Source organism: Pagrus major, chromosome 4 (assembly GCF_040436345.1).
Source record: "Pagrus major chromosome 4, Pma_NU_1.0".
In the NCBI taxonomy this organism is placed as follows: Eukaryota; Metazoa; Chordata; class Actinopteri; order Spariformes; family Sparidae; genus Pagrus; species Pagrus major.
This window is the reverse complement of record NC_133218.1, coordinates 29768320-29780185: the sequence shown is the minus strand read 5'-3', so window position 1 is coordinate 29780185 and position 11866 is coordinate 29768320. Positions and strand designations below refer to the sequence as shown.

Sequence of the window (11866 nt, the reverse complement as noted above, 5' to 3'; positions counted from 1 at the left end):
TATTCTACTCTTAGTGAGTTAGACTCTGTACAAGCCCCTGTGCCATCTACCTTGTCTGTCTGCATGCCTTCTACCCTTTCAGCCAGCACACCAACCAATATATCAGCCCATCTGTCAACTCCTGCCCACCACCCTTTCCAGTGCTCTATGTGCGACCGTTCCTTCAGCCAGCGAGGCTCTCTGAATAGACATGTGCGGAGCCACCTTGGCGTACGGCCCTTCCCCTGCCCTCGCTGCCCTATGACCTTTTCACGCCAGTACCGTGTCTCGGAGCACATGCGTGTTCACCAGCGCTGTGTCATTGGCAGTGATTGTCAAAAGCCAACCGCCTCTTCAACTGGGAAAATGCCTCAAAAGTGACAGTGTCATTCGCTCTCAGGATTATGAGAAGTGACTTCCATGACGGGCGGATATATGGAAGACGATGAGGACTTTTTTAAGATAAAGTTCTGAGATGAGGATCAGAGATGGAACATGACCTGTGAAAGGGGTCATCATAGCGTTGAAAGCACATAATCAGAGACTGCATGTTTAAGATGCTCTGTATCTGCTTGATGTTTGACGAGGTATATAAAATACAATATCTGAGTTTACCTCGAATTCTCTCAATGTTGGTAGCTAATTTTTGGTCAGACTGACATTCTGACTCCATTCCATTCAGTCTTCTACAGTGTACATGTGTAATAGGCACCACGTTACTCATGATGGCTTCAGTCACAGTTTCGAAGGTTTTGTATAATTGTTGCCTGTCACGGGTCATTAATAAGGCTCATATTCTCTGTTCAGAATACAGGATGTCAAACTGTTGACTGTTTTCATGACGCGTAATTAATGACAATAATCAAATGATAGATTTTCCATTCCTTTATTTATGCATGTCATTGTTTTCCCTGTGTTCATGGGATACTGTATGGTGTGTAATCTAGAAGAGATTCAAATTAGAGACTAATTACAGTGTCTTATTTTGTAACAGTGAAAGAAATTGAGTTTGTCCTCATGTAGATATGTCAATCAGCCACATTAAAACCCCCCCGCCTCATGTTGTGTGGGTCCCCTTCGTGCTGCCAAGGCTCGCTCTGATCCATCGAGGTACGAACACTGGACCTCTGGGTGTCCTGTTGGGTCTGGCTCCAGGACGTTGGCTGCAGATGCTTTGGGATCCTGTGGGTTGCCAGGTGGCTCCTCATGGATGTGACTTGCTCCAACGCATCCCAAGAATGGTCGATCATATTAAGATGTTGGCAGATTTAGGGCCCCCATTGAAGCCTTCTTTACTTAATGTTTTTTTGTGGTGTGTTAAGACACATTGACATGCCTGTGGTGGGTGGGTGGGGAACACTGCATTGTGATGAGATGATCAATGTTATTTACTTCACCTGTCAGTGGTTTTAATGCTGTGGCTGATCGGTGTATATTGTTTTGAATGGGTATATGATCAGATGTGATGGACATTTTAGATCCATTTTTGTTATTCCAGTTTTCAGATTTAGTTTATCAACACAATCTCAACCTACTGTAACATAATGAACTTCATATGTGCTTGATTGTTGTGTGATTTGTGTTGCTATCCTGTGCTTAAAATGTGAAATGTTGTTAAAAAGGAAACCTACAGACGAAAGTGTACAGACGTGTCATGATTTGAATAACGTCCCACTCCATGTTCTCCCTGTTAGCGAAGAAATTTATTAGCGACTCGTCTCACATGCTGTCCCCTGTAAGTGAGGACAGTACGTTGAGTGTCACAGTGCTGGTACTTCATGTTGTTGCTGCTGAAACATGAGCCGACATGATATCAAGGGCAGCCACGAGATTCAGTGCATGTTCCGTCTTGTCTATGCCAAATTTCTTCTGTAAGGGACTGAAAGGTGGAAATGGGTCACGTTCTTCTGTGTTTAACACTTCAGATTGTAAAAACAGAGAGAACATTTTTACCAGAGGTGACTTGTTTATGGTTGGACTTGGTCACATTACATTTCATATTCATATTCATTTTCATATTCCACCTGTTTGGATAAAAAACACTGAAAACAATTCACATGACTTTGTGTTTCCATTTAGTAAAAATTAGGCTCTGGATTCAAACCATTAACAAAAATTAAATTTCTAATAAGCTGTCATATCAGCAATTATAAAAAATGAGTAAGCATTAATAAAGAATAAAGGTTTTTCATTATTTTAGCCATAAGTAGAAATTTGTTAGTAAGTCATTGGTGGAAAATAATTAGGGGGTTTAGTAACAAACATTAAATCTGCAGTTAATAAGTTGTTCATATTTGATTTTTGGTGTTTGGTAAAACTTTATCATAACCATCATTGTAAATGGTAAATGTAGTTGATTAAACATTAGTTAACAGTTATTTCACTGTTAACAAACAATTAAATGCTTTATAAAGCCATTATTAAGCAATTATAAAGGTTTCTAAACATCAGTTGCCACTACACAATAAACAGGTGTTTAACAAATGGTTAATAAAGTATTTCATTGTTTGTTTGCAGTGAAATAAAGTCAAAAAAGACAAAGCAAATAAGGTCATGCTTCTTAATAGAAGATATATATATAAGAATATATCATAAACATTTTCTGTGTGGTGCCTGATCAAAAACTTGTACCGATTTACTGTGACAAGAGCAGTATAAGCCTGCCATTGATTAATGTGATTGTTTTTGAGAAATAAAAACAGCCCACACAAGGTATCGCACACACCGGTTTCACCCGGACCTTTGTCCTGTGGTGTAGTAGTGCAAACAAAGTGTTGAGACAGGTCAGCCAGTGACAGACTGCAGAGTAGGTAGCAGATCATTTCCTACACAGTGGGGATAGTTGTTGCTTTAGCAACGCGATTCTTAATACTTCAAAAAAGAAATAGAAAGTTAGTCTTGGGATAGCACCATTGGAAATGGATCACAGATTAACGAATATCAGATGAACGACAAACTGCAGCTTAAACCTGTTCAGTCTCACTACTGAGTGCAACAGAGCCAAAGGAAAAACATGTGGTTCAGGGTTGTGGTTCAGTAATGATTTTGGGTCACTTACACTTTTCTGTACTGGAAAACAAATTCACAATTGAAGATAATCTGTATTATCTGTATTATTTAACAGTATTTCTCTCCTGTTATGCTTCACTGTCGGGACATCAGCTAAATAGACATTTTAATCACGTAGTCATCCTTCTTTTGAGGCCCAAACTATTTCAAATGTAAATAATACATTTGGTGTCAGCATTAAACTGTTCTTATCTATGTCCAAATGACCATTATTGAAGAAAAGAAGAAAAACATCCAAACTTCTAAACGGTAGTGTGCGTATAATCTGAAATGCATTGTATGCAACAAACACAACTTGCCATTGAGAAGTAGTTAATATTTAGGGATCATGTATCCTGTTGCACCCACAGGGAGAAAAACATTGCTATCTTTGTTTGCCTCTTAATTCTTCTCTCTTCTCAGTTCATCGCCCTTCCTCTTGCACTCGTTATTCAACTGGTGTTTCAGCCGCCGTTGTACTCATCACAACAATGGTCTGAAGAGAAGAGAAAGAAGAGCACTCTAATACCGGTCCTGAGTCATGTTGCAACTGTTTAAGCTTAGCAAATATTGTGAGGTATCCTCTTAGCGAGTGGGACATGCACAGCACTTAGCACAGTTTGTAATATGTGTGGAAATGGTTTTTACCTGGCTCTTTGAGGAACGCAGCGCAGACCCGGCCAGAGCTGACATTATAATTAAAATAATCGCACCGACAAAACTGTAGAACAGGTAGACCGATTCCAAAGACATTCCCATGGCCTGGACAAAAACAGGTACACACAGATGTTGAAAACAAGCGTCAAACATAAAAAGAAACAGCTATAGATTATTCGATTTTTTTTTGTCCATTATGTCTCATTATTGAGCTCACTGCGGTTGACTTTTCTTTCTGCTTCTTTCTTTATGTAATTCAAGTGTCAATACAGAAAAACTGGCAGAGACAGCTATGTGATTGGCTGTCAAGTCAACAGCCAATCACATAACTGACTTTGCCCAAGACAGTGTGATAAAAAATGATAATCATCAATGTATAAACTGACCAGTTGTCATATCAGGACAAGATACACCAACTGTTAGAATATTGTTCAATATCATATAACAAAGCCATAAATCAGCAAATAATAATACATTAATATTATAATGGGCAAAATTATCATATATTAATGAATAAACATATGACTGACCTCATGTGATGATGACCATGCTGCGTCTGTCTCTGTCATGTTGTCATCTAGCATCTCGTAGTGTCTGTAGGAGTAGGTGTATATTATGCTGGGCATGATGTGCAGGATAGCCCAGCATGACCCCAGTAGGGTCACAATGCTCAGAGCCAACGATGCGGTTACCTATATGTAGACACCAACAGACAGATGTGAGGGACAGAAACTTACAAATGTTGGTAACAGGTCATGCAGCATATGGAAACTATGGAGAGCTCTGCAAATGTGAAAAATCAATCAATTCATTTATCGTGTTCAGTCCGTCAATTAACAGAGGGACTGATTAACAGCTAAATGAGAGTAGTACAATTTGAAAATGTTTTGTTTTCAGACAAATTATTATCCCACTAATGAGCACTAATTGTTGCTTTGTCAACAGCAGCACATGAAGATGCCTCCAAATTATGTTTCTTTTTTAACTGTTATTTTATTATGTTATTTGGCTTTACTGCTGAAACATCTATTGTCTAAAGACAGTGTTTTGGATTAAGAGCAAAGGGCCTTTGTGTTGTGTGAGGGTTTTCCAGCTGTCTGAATCTGCAACTTTATCTCTAGATGTCACTAAATCCTACACACTGGACCTTTAAAACATGTCTGAAGTGGATATTCAATATGTTTTACACACAGGGCTCTCTTGGTCCTTTAAATAGATAGTTTTTCAGAAAACTTGTTGGTGTTGCTTCAAAATATAACAATAGATCTCACCGTTTTTTTGGTCGGGTTGTGCTCTGCCACAATGTACAGAATACCACATGCGATGAACTACAAGAGGAGTCAGAAAAAGCAGTTTTATAATCTATCCTTCAAACATGACAGCAGAAACACAGACTACTGTTGGTGCTGAACAACTGAAGTGAGTTCAAACTGGATGTTTCATGGTTTTGCTTTGTTATTTGACTGTTCAGTAAATAAATAAATTAAAGGTGCAAGAAGGAATTCTGCATTGAGATCGTTGATTGTTAAGTCTCATTCACAGGTTGTCAAATACAGACACTTTAGCTTAGTGGGTTGGACTGAACCTCCATCCCATTGCATCAGTGTTTGATGACTTGAGAATGAGACTCACTGATCTACTATCGTACATATTGCACCATTAATAATAAAAACTCCATAAGCCCATAACAATCCATAAGCCATGATCCATTGATGAATAATTCTTCTTACCAGTGTCCCCAGAAACAAGCCAGGCGGGATAACTGTCCATAGGTAAACAGTGATTGGCCTGAGTGAGACGGAAACGACGAAGAAACCTGTACCCAAAACCAGCACGATGACCTAATGGAAAATCAAAAACAACCTCAAGCATGACCACTTCACATCTGTTTTGTTTCTAATTGATTACTTTAAAAAACTGCCATACACGATAATCAAAATCATTTGAATACAAGTATGTGTGTATGTGTGTGTGTGTCTCACGCCAACGGTCTTGGGCTGCCCCTTAATGAAGCGGTGTAAAGGTTTGCTGCCTCCTATTGTGGTGCCTTGAGGACTCGCATTGTTCCTGCTCGCAGGGAAGAGCTCAGCAGACATCTTATGGACAAACAGACAGACATAGATTGAAAACACTAATATGGCCATTCACTTGAATGCGCTGCATCCATGTTGCACTAAAGTGAGTCAAGTTAGCCGTCATTTCGAGTCTGATTGATATCTTGATTCCTTGATACTTCAGTAAAATAACGATATCATGTTAAAATATTACTTTGGTAATAGTGAGTAGTCAGTACAAATAGTACTTAAATCTTAAATACACTTAAAAATACATCAAAACTAATTTTCTGTCAATGATGTACTTGAATTTCAAAAGTACCGGCACAAGTTAATGTATGTATATAGCCTACTGTATACTATGGCTGGTTATTGGATCTGATATTCAGCGATTTTGTGTTTTCTTAATTTAATTTACTTTTTTTTTTCTTCTTCTTGTTTTCTGATTAAATCATTTATAATACCCTGTTTTGGCTCTGATGTAGCATGCATTGGCAGAAAAGTTATCTAATTAAAGGTGCAATATGTAAGAATTTCTGGCCACCTGCCAATTTCATACTAATATCAGACAGGGGGCAGCATATCACCAGAGTAACTGCTAACTGTAGCTGCTGTTAGCTAGTTAGCTCAGCTCAGTGACACGTGACACTTCACATCAGTGACGTAGAACATAACGCTTCAGATAAAAATCACAGCCTTGCCTGCGGGAAGTGGGAATGGGGTCAATAGGCAAGTTTAAGTGGGTACTTGAATAAATGTATTCAGTTAATCTCTGTCACTGGTTTTATTCTTGTCACATTATTTGAGTAATAAAAGAAACATACATTAAACACAAAAGCTATGTTTAGTTTCAGCCATTTTTCTGATGCATAAATACCTTGACTACTTCAAAAACACTGTCTACTGATTTGAAGCTTTAATGCAGATTTAGCCTACTTCCTCACTGGCAATACAGATCATGTTTGCTCTGTGATCACAGATGTATTTATAAAGCTTTAGCAACATGTTTGTGTGGGTGTTGAATCCAGAAATGTGGATTAAAGTACCAGAAATCCCAAATTCCAAAGATATTTTCAGAAATTGATAAGCAGAGCTGAAAAGACTGTTTCTTGACAAAATTCACACATTTTATTCCTATTTGTTCTTCAGTGATTGTTTGAACAAGCAGCTCTCAATCCCCGATCACACATGTTGCTCATTTAAAAAGCCTTGGTCGACTGCAGCTCCCATGAAGCTCGGACAGCAGGCCGAGGGGCTGAGACTCATGGGAGATGTTGTTGTTCACAAAATGTTCGGCGTTTGTTAAAACTTTCAAATAACAAGGATTTCAAATGTAACTTTCCGATACAGCAGTAGATATCTATTTATCCCAGGGCGAGGACGAAATGCCCCAGGAATATAAGCTTGTAGAAGACTCAGAAAAAATTTGAAAAAGTGTTGGGACTTCATCTGCAATGTAAATAGCCTCCAACATTAAAATCCTGATGTTGACAAAAAGCACTGCTGAGAAAATGCCTCACATGAGACCCAAAGGCAAAAGCCGTGTTCCTGCACTCCGCTGCAGCTGCAGAGATTTACAAACGTGTTGGTGTGAAGTGCTGGACTCTGACACCATGTAAATCTAAACCGACAGATTACTATTTGCATGTTAATGTAACCTGAACAGGACCAGCTTACTGTGAAACCTGCGAGAAACAAAACAGATGTTATAAAACAAAAGGAGGAGCAGACCTTGTGCAGTCCGGTGGTCGCTGCTGTGCTTCGGTCTCTTGTAGCGACTCACGTTCACATCTGGAGCAGCGCGTAAAGGGCGGTCCGTGAACGATCCGTCCATTTTGAACCTGGACTCGTTGTGCTAACTCGTGAACTGGGAATAATCAGGTTATGATAATAATCTGTTGTGAGGTGTTGCACATGCACGTGTACATGCACTTGAGTAATGCAATAACATAAATTAAAAAACAAAAACAAATATGGTTTCAGGATTCAGTTAATTAGTTGGATTTCTTAAATACATGACGTAAAACTTTTTTTTTCTTTTCTTTTTTTCTTAAAGGTCCAGCTGTTGTGTGCAAAATTCTGCCTCGCAAAGTGACGCTATCAACATCCGGTGGTGGCACGTAAATAAAGAAGGGATGCAGTCTGTTCAAGAATGTTTTATTACTGGACACAGCGTCAGGGGTTCATTCCTACGAAAGCTGCTCAATGGTGTTTTCAAGCCTAAAAAGCTTGATTTCCCAGCTATGAAAATATCTGGATCGCCGACCAAGCGGGCTAACTGCTGGTTTAGCGCCCGGCTAACTTGAATAGGGATAAAATAATTTAACCATATGGCTCTTCTAGACTTTCCAAATGTTATCGGACCGAAAGGCTCAAATTATGATAGTGAACAACTGTTTCCGGCACATTCGCGTTCACAGAAGGGAAGCGGGAATGGGGTCAACATGCATTTTTTGTGTGCTTTCTATGACTGAAACAACAGTGATAGAGTGATTCTTGCTTTGACAGTCCAAAATGGTCAACTCCTCAAAGAGAGTCAAACTTTCCTTTACTCGCAAAAACACAAGGGAAGAGGAAGGATGAGCTCTGTGTGTGTGTGTGTGTGTGTGTGCGTGTGTGTGCGTGTGTGTGTTTAATGGGATCACAAGAGGGTCAGAGCTGAAATGGAGAAGCAGAAGGTATGTGTTGAAATAATGTGAGAGAGAGGCAAGAAAAGGAAGACGCGATTTCCTGTTTTTTTTCCAAATCCACCACAGCTGTGAGCGTTTCTGCTGCTCCATTCACAAAAAAAGAACTGAGATAAAACAAGCAGAAATGAAAGCAAAGGATTGTGGGAAGCAAGAGGGTGGGCGAGGGGTGACAGCAGAAATAGGAGGAGATGGGTGGGGATTAATTTAAAAAGGGGCTGGTTATTAAGAATGAAGCAGCTGCTATTTTTTTTTAAACAAAAACAATGTGAGTAAGATGAAATCTTCTTTTTCCTCCCTCATGTGATTTACATCATCATCTTGTATGACTCAAGCAACAAGTTATGCATTCAAAACGGTACATAAGTAAAAGTCAACACCAAAGTGTGTTACAGATATAAGTTGTAAAATTAATGTCATTTTTTTTACTTTTTACTTTTTTACCTACCTTTTGTTGGACATTTTAGTGCATATAACACATCATTATCCATGCAGGATTGTCAATTTACAACCAGAAAGGATATGAAAAATGACACAATGTAAAATAACATAAAAAAAGAAGAAAAAAAATGTCAATTTAGTGTGTTTATAGGCAACAAAAAGCAGAAATTTACAGATAGAGTCAAATATTGTAGCTACTCTGTGTTTGGACAGTCCAAAGTGCATCTCAGCTTAAGATCTTTAAGAGGCTCTGTTTAACAATTTGTAGAAATGTATATGTTTGAATCACTTTTTTATTGGCCAAATGTGAGCGACATGACATAAACAATGAGACCTTCCACATCTCTCTCAGTTGTCTACGCAAGCTGTGGATGTTTGTTTAAGTTGTCTAATGCTGCTGGATTGGATTTCTTTGTGAAGGACTCAAGATTTTCCGCGTCAGTCCAAAGGATGTGACCTTATCCATGTTCTTGAGTGCCTCGTCTCAGTGTCCCTCTCCGCTCCGCTACCAGAGAGCAACAGTAGCCTAGCTAATGTTAGTTAGAAATGGTCTGCTAAAATAAAAAAAATAGAAGAAGCAGTAAAATCCATAAAAAAAAAATAATAATAATAAAAAAGATGTGTCCTTTTTGTCCCATTTAGTAATACAATTCAGCATTGGTTTGGAGTCACTGGATCACATGACATGGAAGCTATTGAAAAGAAATGATGAATTTAGAGTATTGATATAAAATAGAAGAAGCAGTAAAGTTCATTAAAAAGAGGTCTGGCCTCGTCTTTTTTCAGCTGCTGATCATTTGGGAAGCTGTGAAATTTGAAGATGTGATAACAATTTTTCAGATTCCCAACGTTCATACGACTTGCAGTCTGGAACAAAGCAGCACGACATTATCCCAGCATTTGAGCCTCCCACCCTGAGGAAAATGGCCGCCACAAGAAGATCGTCTATCGTTGCAGCCAGATTGCAGTCACTGTTTTTACCTTTGTTTTGTAGTTTTAGCAAAATTGACTTTGTTGTTTTGATGAAAAAAATGACACGTTTAACGGTTGGGGACTGAAGTCAATGTTATTCAATTCAGCTACGACTTAATGTATGACGTGAAAGGAAGAAAGATCGACAACAACAAAGAAAAACAAGCACTGCGTCGCCAGAGACAACAAGAAGCGTAACACAAAGTAGCAACCACTTTGAGTTTATTGAAAAATGTGTCCATTGCACAGATTCATTCAAACTACATTGTTAACAATAGTTTGCACTGCACACTGCTCGGGAAAGGCTCCCGCCCAAAACATAATCTCTACACAGGACAACAAACCGGATCAACATCCATGTCAACACAGAGACAGACTGGATAAATGGTTTAAGAGCTTTAATAGATCTTTCACAGAAAGAATTAGGTGATAATCATCCAAAAGATGACTTACTCTAAAAGTCTGGGAAGAGCATGGCGTTCATTAAAAAGAAAAAAATCATCTTCACTTCCTTTTGACTTCCACATTTCATAAGAGATCTTAAAATTAGGAGATCTTTGTGCTGTTATCACAAAATAATGTCATGATGATCGGATAAATATAGCAGAAGGACACTGACACTGACCTCACACAGACCAGAGTGTGTTGTCAGTGAATAATTTACAACTTTACACTGGCACTGTAATGACAGTGGGAAAATAATCCTGTAATTATGAGATACAGAAGCCAAATTATTTAATGTCTTTTCCTGTTTTTTTTCTTTTTGTTCTTCCCTAAAAAAACAATGTGGCACGAGACAGTGATCAGTACATCCATGTAAATATGCATCTTACCATTACAACAGCATGCTTCCTTTGTGTCTTTACACTGGACTCCCCAAAAGGCATGTCAACATCAACAGTTTAAGATCCGATTAAAGGTTCATTCCTGATTAGTTTTCCTTTTTTTTTTTTGGCAAAGTCAATCACAGTACAGCATCAGACATATCTATCCTATGCACAAAGAGTACACAACAGTATAACAAACTCAATCAGTGAGCTTGTTCACAGTATTCTGCCATTTAATTTGACTTGTTTTCATAAAGAACACATTCATATTAGATTACAAATATCCTTGTTAGACTCTAACTAAAATCTGGTAAAATAATTTAAGAATTAGTTTTTTTTAATTCAGATTGTTTAAAATCAGGACGGTGGTAGAAATATCTTTTTTTTCTTCTTTTTCTTGAAGCTGTCAGGCATTCGAGGATGCTTTCAACTAACTTCTGTACGTTTCAAGATGTACACGCGCTGTACAGACTGTAGTTTGCACTTCATGCTAGCGATCTTACTGCCAATGTGTAAACCAGAGGCACCAAATGAAACAAAATGACGCAGGATTAACAGAAAAGAAGCATCAAACCCATCTATTGGTTTTGTCTAAAATACCTTCATATTGATCTTTTGCTCCAGTGGTCACGTGGTGACACTGCCACATCTTAGTGTGCAACAGCTGGCTTACAAAGACATTTATCGTAAAGCATAAAATGGCTGTCAGTGCATTTGATTGAGCACCAGTAACAAAGTATTTAAACAATATATCAGCCCTCGAAAGGACACGCGGTGAAAAATAATGGATGACGATGGATCAGCTCTCCAAAGAACAGCAGAGCTTTTCTTTTTAAAAGGTGCAATATGTACAACTTTTTGTTTTGTATTTTGAATTTGAATTTTGAGTACGAATTTGCCAGGGGGCCAATTCTTACACATTGCAACTTTTTTTTACAGTTTACTTCATAGTCACAAAAATGAACGTTATTTGTTATTTACAGTGGTTTTCCCCCATTTTAAGTTGTGCATGTGGTAAAAATAAACACAGATGCAGTACAATAGATGTGTTTTGATCAACAGGTGAAAACATAAACATTTGATCAGGAAAAAAAATGTACACATGACAAAAAAATAGATGTGTTTGAGGAGAAACAGCATCTGAATATGCTCCACTACGGGACAGATTAGTTCTGTACATAAAAACATACTGATCGGTGCA

General features: G+C 38.3%; 1 protein-coding gene across 1 annotated transcript; it reads right to left on the bottom strand.

The window, feature by feature from the left end:
* Nucleotides 1-2535: 2535 nt before the first annotated feature.
* On the bottom strand, nt 2536-7553 carry LOC140994617 (uncharacterized). Its single transcript, XM_073464339.1, has 7 exons — nt 7470-7553; nt 5667-5780; nt 5415-5525; nt 4956-5012; nt 4215-4376; nt 3676-3789; nt 2536-3523 (listed from the first exon to the last, which is right to left on the bottom strand). The coding sequence occupies exons 2-7, from the start codon at nt 5778-5780 to the stop codon at nt 3476-3478; spliced, it is 606 nt and encodes a 201-aa protein (XP_073320440.1). The 5' UTR covers nt 7470-7553; the 3' UTR covers nt 2536-3475.
* Nucleotides 7554-11866: the final 4313 nt, after the last annotated feature.